The sequence below is a fragment of the Aspergillus nomiae genome (genome assembly GCF_001204775.2).
Source record: "Aspergillus nomiae NRRL 13137 chromosome Unknown contig00272, whole genome shotgun sequence".
Taxonomy (NCBI): domain Eukaryota; kingdom Fungi; phylum Ascomycota; class Eurotiomycetes; order Eurotiales; family Aspergillaceae; genus Aspergillus; species Aspergillus nomiae.
Genome location: NW_015378327.1, coordinates 1 through 14391, shown reverse-complemented (window position 1 = coordinate 14391; position 14391 = coordinate 1). Strand labels below are relative to the sequence as shown.

General features: G+C 50.4%; 5 protein-coding genes across 5 annotated transcripts; 3 read left to right on the top strand and 2 right to left on the bottom strand.

Moving 5' to 3' along the window:
* Nucleotides 1-249: 249 nt before the first annotated feature.
* Nucleotides 250-3148, top strand: ANOM_007733 (uncharacterized protein; the record flags this gene model as incomplete). Its single annotated transcript, XM_015552989.1, has 5 exons — nucleotides 250-1060; nucleotides 1112-2071; nucleotides 2124-2441; nucleotides 2499-2668; nucleotides 2807-3148. The coding sequence occupies 5 exons, from the start codon at nucleotides 250-252 to the stop codon at nucleotides 3146-3148; spliced, it is 2601 nt and encodes an 866-aa protein (XP_015404313.1).
* A 253-nt stretch (nucleotides 3149-3401) lies between these two features.
* On the bottom strand, nucleotides 3402-4615 carry ANOM_007732 (acetolactate synthase regulatory subunit; the record flags this gene model as incomplete). The annotated part of the gene is made up of 2 exons (XM_015552988.1): nucleotides 3402-3764; nucleotides 3819-4615. The coding sequence occupies 2 exons, from the start codon at nucleotides 4613-4615 to the stop codon at nucleotides 3587-3589; spliced, it is 975 nt and encodes a 324-aa protein (XP_015404312.1). The 3' UTR covers nucleotides 3402-3586.
* Nucleotides 4616-5065: 450 nt separating this feature from the next.
* Nucleotides 5066-7590, top strand: ANOM_007731 (KH domain-containing protein; the record flags this gene model as incomplete). The annotated part of the gene is made up of 9 exons (XM_015552987.1): nucleotides 5066-5429; nucleotides 5516-5595; nucleotides 5667-5825; nucleotides 6040-6061; nucleotides 6136-6188; nucleotides 6254-6418; nucleotides 6476-6684; nucleotides 6736-7284; nucleotides 7347-7590. Coding segments are annotated over 9 exons (1641 nt in total), but the record flags the coding sequence as incomplete, so codon positions are not given.
* Nucleotides 7591-7896: 306 nt separating this feature from the next.
* ANOM_007730 (putative RecQ family helicase RecQ) lies at nucleotides 7897-12209 on the bottom strand (the record flags this gene model as incomplete). The annotated part of the gene is made up of 5 exons (XM_015552986.1): nucleotides 7897-9282; nucleotides 9341-9375; nucleotides 9449-9567; nucleotides 9626-9675; nucleotides 10143-12209. 5 exons carry the CDS (start codon nucleotides 12207-12209, stop codon nucleotides 7897-7899), a joined length of 3657 nt encoding a protein of 1218 aa, XP_015404310.1.
* Nucleotides 12210-13087: 878 nt separating this feature from the next.
* rsm25 (mitochondrial 37S ribosomal protein mS23) lies at nucleotides 13088-14102 on the top strand (the record flags this gene model as incomplete). The annotated part of the gene is made up of 2 exons (XM_015552985.1): nucleotides 13088-13518; nucleotides 13614-14102. The coding sequence occupies 2 exons, from the start codon at nucleotides 13088-13090 to the stop codon at nucleotides 13966-13968; spliced, it is 786 nt and encodes a 261-aa protein (XP_015404320.1). The 3' UTR covers nucleotides 13969-14102.
* Between the last annotated feature and the right edge of the window lie 289 nt (nucleotides 14103-14391).

The following is a 14391-nucleotide window of genomic DNA, read 5'->3' as shown; positions in this document are numbered from 1 at the left end:
CTATACTTCCAGGTCTGGGCCAATTCATCCTGCGTGCGTTGTCCATACACAAGTCGATTATTCTGATGCTTATTCTTAGCCTGGAATTTCCCTTCTACCGACTCATAACCCCCGGTAGCTTTCTGTTCTCAGTCTACGGACACCATCATCTCTTTATCACCTTTCTTATCTATCCATAACGTATTGCTATCGTGTTATCTCCTCCGCATCCCTCTTCTCCATCTCCCCACTTATCCGCCCCCAGCCATCATGGCTGAAGAGGCAAGCAGGTCTTTACTGAACAAGGGGTCCAGGCCCTCTTCACGTCCGTCCTCACCGACTGACAAACGACAATCTTCCGACTCGAGTCCTGCACTTCCATTCGAATTATCTTCCGAGTCCACCCCTTTACTCCTCAGCCGGGAAGAGGACTTGGCAACATATGGAGGCGTTGCACCCAGACGATCTTCGGCAGCTTCAGAAGACTTTCTTTCCGCCAATGATCCAAAGAAACCACGAGGCAGAGTACGATGGCCAATACTCTGCATCCTGCTATCTCTGATTGCGATTATAACAATTCTCATATTCGCCTTTCTTGCGCCTGCTGTCGTGAAACAGTATGCAGTGGATGCCGCCGTGTTCAAGCCAACTAATATTTCGGTTGAGTCGGCTACAGCAGATGGAATTCAGGCGAGGATACAGGGAGACTTCGTTCTTGATGCAGGTCGCATAAAGAAAGCGCCAGTGCGGAATCTTGGTCGCTTTGTCACATGGATTGGTAGAGAGGCCGAGACAGGCCAGTCGGAAGTCGAAGTGCATCTTCCAGAGTATGGCAACGTACTCGTTGGAACGGCATCTCTACCTTCTATCAAAGTCAACATACAGAATGGCCACATCAACCACGTTAACGTCTTGGCGGACCTAGTCGCTGGCGACATCCCTGGTATCCACGCGGTAGCAGTAGACTGGTTAGAAGGGAGACTCGGCCACTTACGACTGCAGGGGACAGCAACAGTACCACTCAGATCTGGTATTTTGAGTCTGGGCGAACAAACGATAACCCACTCTATAACCTTCCATGGTAGGTCACGCGATTCTTTTTTTGACAAGTGATCTCTGACGTTGTATGTAGAGGGCGATTTCCCAACCCTCCCCAAAGTCAATGTTACAAAGTTCAATGTGCACGATATAGATACGCCCGGACATGACGGGGCTATGGCAGTAGATGCCTCCGTGGCTGCTTTTGTCGATTCCCCCTTTGGCCTGAGGATCCCTCCGCTCGGGTTTGAGGTGCTCGTGCCCAACTGCTCGCCAGACGACCCATATATCTCAGTAGCGGAAGTCTCAACAAAAGGATTCCCGATATATTCAGGACAACCCACATCTATCGACGTTGCGGGAATTGTCCAGGGCCTTTCTGATGATCTAACAAAGGCTTGTCCTGGAAAGAAAAAATCTCCCTTGGATTTTCTAATGAAGAGTTATATGGAAGGTCTTCAGACTACAGTTTATGTTCGTGGAGCCGACGTTCCATCTCTGAAAACGCCTGAGTGGGTGGTAGACATTCTCAAGACTGTGACAGTACCCTTGGCTTTTACCGGACATGCTCTGGACAATCTCGTCAAAAACTTCACCATGACAGATGTGCATTTCGACATGCCTAATCCTCTTGCAGATCCTGATACACCCGAGTCTCAACCTAGGGTATCCGCCTTAGTGAAAGTCTTGATTGGGTTGCCTAAGCAGCTAAACCTTATTTACCTGGATGTACCTCGTGTTCGTGCCAACTCTGATATCTATTATCATGGGGAGAAGCTTGGTGTTTTGAATTTACAAGAATGGCAGCCAGCTAATTCCACCCTTCTGGAAAATGTCGATGGAGCTCCAGCTCTGCTCGTTGAGTTTTCCATGAAGCATACGCCACTTCAGGTGACTGATGGGGATGTTTTGACAGATATTCTACAAGCCTTACTCTTTGAAGGACAGCCTGTGAGACTGACTGTTGCTGCAAATGTGGATGCAGAGGTCTCTACAGGGATTGGAACCTATGCTGTCCGTGGAATACCAGCTGAGGGTGCCGTGAACGTCAAGCGTAAGTCGCAATAACTTGAGACAGGCGTATTGGTTTGTTGATACCTGAATAGCACCGTACGGTGACTCACTCGAACGACTGAGTCCACGGGTCGAATCGATAGCACTCGGACCTACAACTGAATCGTCACTCGTGATGAAAGCCAAAATCAACATGACGAATCCGTCGCCATACTCCGCTTCGGTACCTTTCATTGATTTAGTGCTTATCTACAATAAGACCAAAGTGGCCCACGTAACTGCTCGAGACCTTGTGATTGTGCCTGGGGTAAATTCTGGTATCCATGCCGACCTACAATGGAATCCACTCGAATTAGATGGCTCGGCTGGTATTACTGCTGGCCAAGAGATGCTCTCCCGATATGTTTCCGGTGAGATTGTTTACCTGAGATCTTGCTACGTGGGTCTGTTTGCCTAACTACTACCAGGGTACAACACGTCCGTAATAATTCGCAGTCATGAGGGGACATTCCCGGCTCTACCAGAACTTGGACAGGCGCTCTCCAGGCTAGGACTTGAAGTCCCAATCCCAAGGGTGCCTGTCCCGGGAAACCCTAGTGATGAGGATGGAAAGCCAAAGTTTATCCAGGATACAACGGTACTGTCTACTTTCATGGAAGTCGTTTCTCTACACGACAATCACTATTGATGATATGTTCTCCTGGGGAACATCTTCCAAGTAAAGACAGTTTTCTACAAGGTGCTTTTGGTCTTGCTGACTTTTGCCTGCTACTAGCTACACCTATGGTCATCAACGGCGGAGTTCACATTGTCTTCCCCATTTCCTAATACGACCATAGAGATCACGTCGGTAGAAGCCAATGCCTTCTATGAGAAGCATGAAGAGGTTGGTAGTATCAATTACTACATTCCGTTCCCGGTGCCACCGGGGCTCTCCACGACCCCGCGGCTACCCGTTGATTTAAATCTGAGTGGGATAGGATATGACGCTTTGAAGAGAGCGCTTGGCGGTACACTCAAGTTGGATGCTGTAGCAAAGGTTTGTGTGCTGATTCGACACTATCGCACCACCATAACATACTATGGTCAGGGGATCACCGCAAGGGTGAAGATTTAGCGGCATGGCTTTTGCGAATGGTATTTAGAAGCATCCACTCTTTATTCTTGGGCGTTTTGTTTTCGCCTTCTCAAGCTACGGGGGCTGGCGTTTGGGTATAGAGGGCATAGTATTGGCTGTAAGACAGTTGTGCGGGGTTGGATTTCGGGACTGAGCAATTGGCTACCAACTCCATTTTTTCCTCTCCTACTAATACAACTTGAAGTTACCATACCACTACCACGATTAAGAAATACATGCCTGTGAAGGGCGATGAAGCTAAACTGAACCAAATTTCACGTCGACGACATGGAAACATAGATGATGTACTCATGAGAAGTGCGTGACTAACAAGGAAAAACAAAAAAGAACTGCTAAAATTTACACTAAATATTATACCCTCGGAGGAAAACAAGTTTGCTTCTTCATTGCGAATCTTTTTCATTTCGGATATCCAATTTAACCAGGAGGAAGGGTGCTTGCGTCGACAACATCAGCAGCCTCCTTCTCAATCTCCTCAACTTGCTCGTGAAGAGGAGAACGAGGCAGAGCCATCAAACCGGTACGGGTAGACTCCAATACACCGAAAGGAGCGATGAGCTTCATGAAGGAGTCGATACGAGATGGCTTGGCAGAGCTATTAACAATGTCAGTGAATGCACCAATGCGTACGAGGTAAATGACCACTCACACTTCGACAATGCAGTTGTTGTTGCTAATATCGAGAACCTTGCCGCCGAACTGGTGGGTCAAGCGGGTGATGGCATCAAGATGCTCGTGCTTGTGTCTCAATGCCTGACTGGGAGGCAGATTGCGGGGGTGGAATTCAGTGATCTGCTTGTGGCCCTCGGCCTTATCCTTCTGGCCCTCGAGGGTCTCGCCGGAAGTGGTAATCTCGCGGTGGTGCTGAAGCAGTTCCTCGAAGAACTCGGGGCCCAGGATGCTGACCTTCGCAAGAAGCAACTCGCGCTGCACGAGAGCAGAGTCTGTGTAGTCGAGGACGGCCCAAACGGGAACGAGATCGTCCAGCTGGCGACGGGCCTGCTCGACGACACCATCCTGACCCTGCAGCACGATGGTCATGCGGGACAGATCTTCGACTTCGGTGTTACACACGACCAGACTGTCAATGTTGAAGCCACGAGCGGCCAGAATTCCCGAAACGCGAGACAGAACACCAGGCTCGTTCTGCACCAGACAGTTCAGGATATGGCGCTTCGGGGGGTTGGTCGGCGCAACGGGGGTCTCGTACAGAATCGACGAGACGGCAGTCGGGGCATCCCATTGTGGAGAGGAGTCCGACACAGGAAGAGGAAGGGGAGAGCGACGATGGAGCGCCTTGTAGGCGAGGGCGGAGGTCGAGCTGGAAGAGGCTCTAGCTGTGGTGAATCGGGGCAGAGTCGCAGCCACTCGGGCAGTTCTGCCAGCAACAGAGGAAAAAGGCGCTGATGCTGTCTTGGACAGCATCAAAGGACGCCGGAAAGCCATGGTCTCCCGAATTGGCCTGCAAGAGAAAGCAGGCAATACGAAGGAAACGATGGAGGCAGTGACTTCACACTCGACGGATGGGGATTGTAGTCATAAATCGCATTTTATAGTCGAAGACTTCCGAGGTCGGGGTGCTGACTCAGGCTCTGGGACGGAGTCGGTCACTGACTCCGGACCATTCCCGCTATACCACTTTGGTCACAGTGCAGCATTGACTTGCTTTTTTGGGGGCCCAGATTCATTCGTGACTCTTGCTTTTGGTTGGTGCCAGTGTGTGTGTATGTGCGTATATCACGGTATATCTCAGATCACTGCCAGATCATCTTTTGTTTTCCTACAGATTTGTTCTCATTGAGGATTCAGCCTCCTGTTCTTCTACGGAATTATACTTCAACATCTCGATTTTCTTGGGTTACATCTTCTCGCTCATTGGTCCCACCGCCCCAGAGCACACTAGCGTCCAACCAGGTGATCCGTCGCTCTCCACCGCCTTCAAAGAAGTCCTTTGCGGTGGTACCAGTCTTTAGAGCATCTCACTCGCATTGTGATTGCTCCAATTCCTTCTTGTTCAGTTCTCAACATCTAAATTCCCTGTTCATCATGGCCGACGACGAACGCCGTGTCAAACGATCCCGCTTTGATCAAACAGAAGCAGAGCCTCGCCGGGCCTCTCGTTTCGATCGTCGTTCTCGATCTCCCTCCTCGCGACAGTCTGAAGCTACTCGTACTCGGAGCCCGCTTAGTCGCGAACCTCGAAGCCCTAGCGCAGACCCGGCAAAGAAGTCTGGGGGCGCGGACCCTGCTGCTGCTGCAGGTATGACTGCCCTCCCTTGTGCTTTGGAAGAAATTGTTGGATGGGATATAGGAGATACAAGAGGCTGACATCGTGACAAAATATAGCTGCCGCAGCGGCCAAGATCAACGCTCAGTTGCAAGCAAAGAAGGGTATTCAGCATGTCGATGTTCCACCTATCCGTTCGGTGAGTATACCATGCGTGACTACTGTCGCTCAAACCCAGGAAGATACACAACTAACTAATTGTTCTGGTAGGCAACAAGTCCCGCACCGGCAGCCGCATCACCGTCCGCTGGAGAAGCATCGAAACTTAACGCAGACATTTACGTTGCTGATGGAGACTATATCAAGGACATTGAGATTAATGACTTGCGCAACCGTTACACACTGACCAAGGGCTCTACTCAGAAGATGGTAATTACTCCTGTTGCATCCGCTGATATTCCAGGCATCCTTTCGCAAGCTGGTTTCCGCTGCGGCCATGCGCCCCTTCACCCTTTGCCTTTTCTTATCTTTTTCTTCTATTTCTCCGCATAGGGTCGTGGCCAAAGCTTACCCAGTCCTAATCATCCATAGCATCCCATTTCCCCTCGTTTGCATCTGCTGACCTCCGCTGCGTGACCTCTAGATCAAGGAAGAAACTGGCGCCGGTACGCCTTCACTCCATGTTAAACTTGTCAACTATTAGTGAAGAAAGAAGCTCATCTCTAATTTTTGTTTTAAGATGTCACGACTCGAGGAAACTATTACCCGGATAAGAGCATGGCAACTGCCGCGGTATGTGAAATTGTCCACGTGCGGTGACGAGTGACTATCTGACAGAGTACCGCCACTCTCCACAGAACCCCCCGCTGTACCTACATGTGACGAGTACGAATAAAGAGGGCCTCGAAAAGGCCGTGGATTTGATCGACGAGCTCATGAAGAAGGAACTCCCCAATCTGGTCGATGAGCGCCGATTCCGTCGACGTGAGCCGGAACAAGTGGAACGTGACGAATACGGTCGTGTATGAAATTGCAGGAATATTTTCCATAGGGCTGAGAGGCATGCTAACTATTCTCAGCGTAAATGGCCCGAAGAGCGGATTCCAGTGGACCTTGAGCCAATTCCTGGCTTTAACCTTCGTGCCCAAGTGGTCGGACAGGGCGGTGCGTATGTAAAGCATATTCAGCAGAGAACCCGATGCAAGGTCCAAATCAAAGGTCGGGGCTCCGGCTTCATGGAACCCAGTACTGGCAGAGAAAGCGAGGAGCCGATGTTCTTGCATGTTGCGTAAGTAATCTATCCCCTCATCTTGAAGCTCTGAAGGCTAATAACGCACAGTGGACCCGATCCCAACGATGTTCAGAGCGCAAAAGAGCTGTGCGAGGACCTTTTGGCCAATGTTCGAGAACAGTATCAGCGCTTCAAGGAGAACCCACCCCAGCACAACTATGGCGGATATGGTCAGCGTGGAGACCGTTATCAGGGAGGGGGCTATGGTGGAGGCTACGGCGGGGGTCATGGGGGTGGCAGTGGCGGCGGTGGCTATGGGAATCATTCGCACCAGAACTCGCCCTCTACGTCTGGTAGCCCAGCCACGCAAGGCGCAACAGGAACATCGGGAGGACAGAACCTAGCCGACTATAGCGCACAGTATGCACAGTACTACGGATCCGATCCCTACGCTGCCTACGGTGGATATCAGAACTACGTCGCCTACTACCAATACTATCAGCAATATGCCCAACAGCAGCAACAGCAGTCTCAGCCGCAGTCGCAGTCCCAAGTCCCGCGCCCCCTCCTCCCCCTCCGACTAGTGAAGCGCCGCCTCCTCCGCCTCCTGGTTCAGGTTCCCCCCCTCCACCTCCTCCCGGTGGCAGCTACAGTGCAGTACGTATTTACCAAGGTCTCATTAAAGAATGGCTTGCCTTTACTGACCCGGTATGATATAGGTCCCACCCCCACCAGGCCTGTGAGCATGTCCTCCCCTAGTTATTTGAAATGGACAACAACCGCAAAAGCAGGAGGAATCGAACTACTCTACCTTGGTACCGTTGCCGATAAATTCACCTACTTATTGGCAGGTGTAACTTTATAGCTTATCTCTATGTTTGACATCTGATGAATTCGGATTTGGGCAATATTGTCTTCGTGCTAGAAAAGATTGGAATTCCTCGCTCAGCTCCATATCTTTCTTCTGCGCAATGCTTACAAGCGTAGTAGAGGCCATTGGTTTTCGAATGAATAGTATATTTCAGAATCTTATACTTAGCTGCTATTCTTTGGATGCCACGTATTGAGAATTCTGGCCTATGCCGTGCAGGTTATATTGCTCGAAGAAAGAATAGAATAGGTAACAATGCCAAACATTGTCACTATACAGACACTCTAAAATCTAAGATGGCCATCTCTGGTAGATTCATTGATCTGATTATATATTTCTTTTACCCCTGTATGTTATACACAAGAGCAGAGGATACATAGCCATGCCGCAGTTCATCCCTAGTCGAAACCAGAGAACGCATCCGGATACATTGCCTCCATGTTCGACATGTAATCCCACTGCGTACAATCCATCAGCTCATTCTCAACGGTCATCCGTGCCTTGCGAAGCGTTAGACTCCTGGGGCCTTCCTTGCAAAAGTCACAAGCAAAGTCGCACGGTGATGCGCCTGAGCCGGTTCTCGTTTCGGAGCTCGGGGCCTGAGAACCCATCCTCTCCAGTTCCAGGTCCCCAAAGAAATCCTTGATCATGTCATGTCTGCAGCGGCTAGTTGACTCACAATAGCGAACCACTTTTTGAAAACTCCGCAGCCGAGCGTATTGGTTTTGTAGATTGCTGTTAGGATCGTCCTTTGGTGCTCCATTCGCGGGTTTCTTGTTGGCGCGGTTGTAGGCATTTTCAACGTCTCGTCGGATACGATCGAGTGCTTTATCTCGCTCTTGGGTGTTGAAGTATACAATTGATGCGGCGGCACGACCATCGCGACCTGCGCGACCGGACTCCTGGACAAACCCCTCGAAGCTTCGGGGCGGGTTCCAATGGATTACGAATCGGACATGGGGGTTATCGATTCCCATGCCGAACGCATTCGTTGCGACTATTATGTAGAATGCTGGGGTTTGGCCGCTTTGTTCTGGGAGTGACTGCGGGGAAGTCCACTGGGACTGGATCTGAGTCCTGTCTTGGGAGGAAAGACCGGCATGATACGCAACCGCTCGGATATTGCCGTTCCATGAAGTCGACAGAATGCCGGCAAGGTTCTCCGAGGCTGATCTGAAGGAGACGTAAATGATACCAGATATAGGTGGAAGATTAGCATTTTCTCCGCCTAATCTGGCCTCTCGGCGACTCTGGATGGACTTCAGCCAGGAGACGAAGTCGTCCACTTGGGCCTTTCCGGAGTCTCCCGAGTCGTCGATGGAATTTTGGAGATATCTGATCTCGTAATGGATGTTTGGTCGAGCTGATGGTGTATTGAAAATCCTCAGTCGGCCGGGATCTAAACCAAGGAGGTTAATGATGTCCTTTCGGACACGCGGGGTTGCAGTCGCCGTGCAGGCGCTGATCGGAACTGGGGGGTTGTTCAAGGCCCGCTTGAACCAGGAGAGTTCCTTGTACGCTGGGCGGAAGTCATGACCCCATTCACTGATGCAGTGGGCCTCGTCAATGGCGATACGATTCAGCTCTCCCTGCGAATGGATAGTTTGGAGATTCCGCCGGAACATCTCCGTTTGGCATAGCTCTGGGGTGACATAAAGAAGGCGGGTTCGGGGATGTCCTGAGAGAAGGTCTGCGAGGATCTCGCGTCTCTCTGATAGAGAGGTCGTCGAGTTGATGGTTGCCACTGCTACTCCTAAGGCTTGTAGCGCGTTTACTTGGTCTGTCTGCAGGTGCGTTGCTTCAATGACGTGGATTCCTGGTATTGCGTCGGCTTTAACTTACCATCAATGCAAGGAGAGGACATACAACGACAGTCACTGTGTAAGAGAGGAACATTTAGAATACGTCGAATGTCTCAGACAGGAGTCTACATGGTGGAGGTTGACCAACCGCCATGGCTGATGACGGCAGGCAATTGGAAGCACAAGCTCTTTCCAAAGGATGTGGATGCCTGCAGGAAGACATCGTGGCCTTCTACGGCTGCGGTGACTACCTCTCGCTGTAGGGGACTATTCAGAGCATACGGTTAGTTAGTTTAAGTGCTAGCCCAAGAGTAAACGCACTCACCGGAATGACTTCTTTCGGAAAACCCGGTGCAGATAAAAGTCCAAGTCTACCTTGCGACGCGTCAGATTGCCGTGTATCATCTCCGCTGCATCTTTATATCGAGAAATTTATGGGTTTAATGAATGAAAGAGAAGGCTTGTTTGAATTTACTTGAGGGAAGTCCTGCGAAACGCGTTGAAGTAAAAGATGGAACGCGATATCACGTGGGATGGCAGTCATTACTTTTCCTGATGTAGTAATAGTAGTAAACAGTGAGCTCGAATGCCTGTCTGGTTTATCTTCTGGATGTCTAAGTCTTTTTTGAGGTTCAATTTATTATTGCTAAAACTAGATGTCACAAAAATATTCACTGTACAGGATCAAGATAGTGCAGTTAGTCTAATAGCTGTCATCAACTGGTATGCACCTGGAGGGTATATATAACAGGTCTATAATGTACACGCACTGAACTCCATTCAGTCAGGCTTCAGTGTCTCCTACTGCCTTTGTTTATTTGCTTCTCCAGTTCCTCCTTTACGGCCATGACGTCAAGCGCCTTGCGCCTTTTGGGTTGCCAAAGTCGTTCGATGTGCAACCAGACCTCCATAACTTCCTTAGGTCCGCAGCAAGCACCGAATGCTCGAAGAATGATGATGATCATCCGACGACCTAAAAATACTCCATTCTCAATCTGGCGTTCCAGCACTTCAAGCTCGCCGTCCTCGCCATGCTGGTCTCGGCCTCGGTAATTGAACAACTCGTCGGTATCAATGTCATCATCGAATTCGGCTACCCCATCATTGGCACCTAATTCGTCGACATCTTCCTTGCTTGTTTCGTCACTCTCGTCTACCTGCTCCTGCTGGTGTTCTGCAGACGTGGCGTCTGCCTCGGACTTGCCTGATGGCAATGGGGTGTATAAACCGATTGGTTTTCTTGGTAGTGTAGGTGTCTGTGCCGCCAGCAATGCAGCGCTACTTCCTAGCGGATTTTCCCAAACGAGTTTTGCTGTGCGAAGATGAAAGCGGTCATTGAATCTGTTCTTCGATTCGTAGAGAGCGCGAAGATACGCTCGCCATGCGTTCCACAGCCGTTCAGCGGTCCAGCCCTTTCTCTTTCGGCCGTTGTAAGCAAATCCGTCGAAAAGCAACAGATATATCATTCCACGCGGTGGAACTGTAAAGGTTTTTTCCATGTCACCGATGACCGACATGAAAGCGTGTAGGTTGCCCGATCGATAGGCGTGGTGAGCAAGAAGAATATGGAATGTCCGCGTGTCGGGTGTCATAGGAAGGGCCTCCTGCAAAGCTCGATGATGTTCAGGCAGTCGATCCTTAAGAGAAGCAGATACTTGTAAGAGCCGATTGAGCTTCCTGGACTTCTTGCGATAAACCATGAACTCTGAGGTCAAACTCGGCCCGTGATGTAGCCTCTCGAGATCAAGCTCAACGGTGTTCTGTGCCTGCATCATGCGATGATATAATTGCTCTGCAGTCTTCGTTTCCCCAGCCCGAAGAAAGGATACTATCAGGCAGTTCAGCACCACTGTGTCAACAATCTCCCCACTAGTCACGAATGCATCGAACGTCTGACGGATGCCATCGGCATCCTGCTGCATTCCACAGTAGTACATTTTGGAAACCTTTCCAGGGCGGGTAAAAGTAATTTCACGTCTCGCCATTTCCTCCATTAGACGGTCTGCGACTGTGAATTGGCCAGCTTTAATGGCTATATCGAAAAGGATGTTAAAGACGACGCCATCTGACTTGACCCCGGCCACATGTTCCATTTGCTGCCAGAGGCCGATTGATCTCACCAAATCCCTCTTGCACACTTTGCCAGATGCACGGCCTGCCAGATGAATAGCAGAACTCCACAAGGACCGCGACACCGGAAGTTTGGCAGCTACCATGTCTTCTATTATCCCGAGGTAGCGGCGAGCATCAACCCATCGGCGGTTAGGAGGGTTAGCGAATCGCCGCAAAAGTGCCCCTCGTGTCCTTTTCGACAAGTACGAAACTCCTGGATATGGAAGATCTCTGTACAGTCGGAAAATATATTGGTTAGACTTTTTTTCGTCCCACATGGCTTCAACGAATACCGCAACCGACTGAAGCTCCAAGGCATCTTCTCTATTATCCTTACGAAGCACAACAGGTCGAGGTGACGATGAATCAACTTGCCCATCATCAACAACAGTGTCAACAGCCTGCTTCCAATCCAAGGAATCCCCAAACACAGAACGGTATAGTTTTGAGGTAGCTTCGTGTAATTCTTTAGCCGGGCTCGTCTTCCCCTGGTAGCGGGATATGGCCGGTACCGCAGGCGGATCTACTTGGTGGTCAGGTGCGTTTTCTCTAGAGGCGAGGCGAGACGTGTTCTGTTCTGACTCCTCTAGAGTGAAGGTGCCTGTCATCGACTCGCAATTCAATTCTTCGAGCGCGTGTTGCGGTGGTGGTAACCTCCCATCTAAATGTGGCCTTTGTTCTGATTCCGCATCTTTGTGATGTATCCTAGGCGAGGGTCTCTCTATTGATCGGTTTGATATATGAATGTCTTCGCTCTCGTCGTCTTCTAACTTTTGCGCAATACCGGAGTTGAACATCCGTTGTGTTCTTGGACGATGCACCACCCCCAGACACTTTGCCGGTGACCCTAGATAATCCAGGCGTCTTTTCGGCAAATGCCCTGTACTCGTCACGCCCCTGTCTCGCCATCTCGCCATCTCGCACCTCGAAGTCTTTGCAGACATTGTTGACAGCCCTCGTCCTCGAGGGGAGTGCTCCCGGCAGTAGCCTGCCATCACCAGCGAGCTGACGAAAAGGTCTGCTATAGAGGCAGCGGACGGGCGAGGGCGTCTGGAGCCGAGTCTCCGGAGGGAAGCATTGTAGGAGAATGATTCTGGTTTAGACATGGAACTGCAATTGACGGAGAAGCACGTATCCAAACCCTGCGAAGGGGGCAGTCGCAGGTTGGGCGAGCTCTGGAACCTATTGGGATGAGGCATGAGACGGCAGACATCGTGGCATCGAGTCAGCCGTGCATATCCCGAGGAGGTCTCGAGCAGATTGAAAAGAATTGAGCAGACTGCTCCTCGAGCGTGGCAGGCCGCGAATGAAGACAAACTCTGAATTTGGGGGGGAGGAGGATTGGGAAAGGGTGGTTCTAAGGTGAAGCTCCGCGTCAAATTATTATGTTCTCCCTCAATAATCTCTTTGGCTTTGCACCGGAGCGGAGCCACTGTCGGTCCAATCGGAGCCGCTCATTGCCAATCCTCTTTTTCACCCGCGCGCTCGGCCACCATCGCCAAAACTCCACGATCAAACCGTACCGCAGGTCTCCATCGTCTGTCCCCCGGAGGAGATTGTTCTTGGACAATTACGTGCGTTCTACTTGGCCATTGGTCCCTCTCCAATTCTTCCATCCTAATCGGCCTATCCCCTACGGCCGCCCTTCTGGCCGCCGCCTTCCTCCGATCCCGCCATGGGCAAATACAATCTCACAGCTCTCCGAGTCCGACAGACGGCGCTCCGCCAGAAGGAGGCCGGTAAGACTCACCAAATCCCGAAATGGATCAATGTCGTGCGCGATATCCCCCCCGCCCAGGTCCTGGTGCGGAATCAACAACAGCAGCACCAGCTCGTCCGCCAGCGTGTGAAAACGCTTCCCGGAGCCTCGAAGCCGCAGGTCGTTTTTGAAGTTCAAGAGAAGCGTGTGAAACCGAAAAAAGCCAGCCGTATGTTCCTGCCCACCGAGATCAAGTACGAAGAGGACCTGTTGCGAAAGGAGTTTTTCCGTGATCACCCCTGGGAGCTTGCGAGACCCCGAGTGGTGCTTGAAAGTACCGGAAAGGATTATGAAAACTATGACTGGAGCCGGCTCCAGCAACCAGGCAAGCGATTGGATGGTGAGAGGTATGTTTTTCTCTGTCTCGTTGCTTCAGAACGAATGCCATCCGGGTTCTATCGTTTCCCCCGACGCTAAACATTTCCCTGTTCCCGCAAAACAGCGTCGTCCAGCGTCAGCTCTGGCTCCTTAACAATGTCCCCGATATGACTAAGAGCACTGCCTATGATATTGCGCGTCGTGAATTCTATCGTCTACGTCTCCAGGAAGACATTGAACGGCGAGTCGCTGCCGAAGAAGCCGAAGCCACAGGTGCTACATTCGGACCTACCCGCCTTGAAGTCGGCATGGAACTTGAAAACCAAGAATATGAACGCTGGAAGGTATGGGCTAAATCGGAAGCCCAGGTCCAGGAACAGAGGACAGCAGCATTTACCGGTGCTCCGGAGATCCCAAGTACTGAAGATAGCTTGGGGCTAGAGGAAGGGGCGGAAGAGAAGCAGCCTCAGCAGGCGTAGGCCATAAAAGCATGAATATCTTGATAGAACTCGATTGAACTGGTCTGGGTATGTTGGGGCTGGACAGGTCGATGGTTATGTATAATACTGGATGTATTCTCTTTTCTGATATTGTTTATGGGTTTCTTCAATTGCAACTCCACTGCCGGTGATTTCGGCGAGGATTGATATTTAATTTGTACAGAAAGTGCCGCTTCAGGGCTTACCAGATTCCATAATTCATCCCGGACGTGGTTTGTTTTGGGTGGTGGTGGTGTATGGTAGTATACTAGCATGTCTCGGGGGGGATTGAAAGCGACATTGATATGGGGAAAGACATATGCAACAAGAGAAAGAAAGAAGAAGAAGATTGACTTAAAGAAAAAAAAAAAGAAAAAAAAAAAACAATAGTGAAAAATATGTATCAAAAATGCAATACAAAAT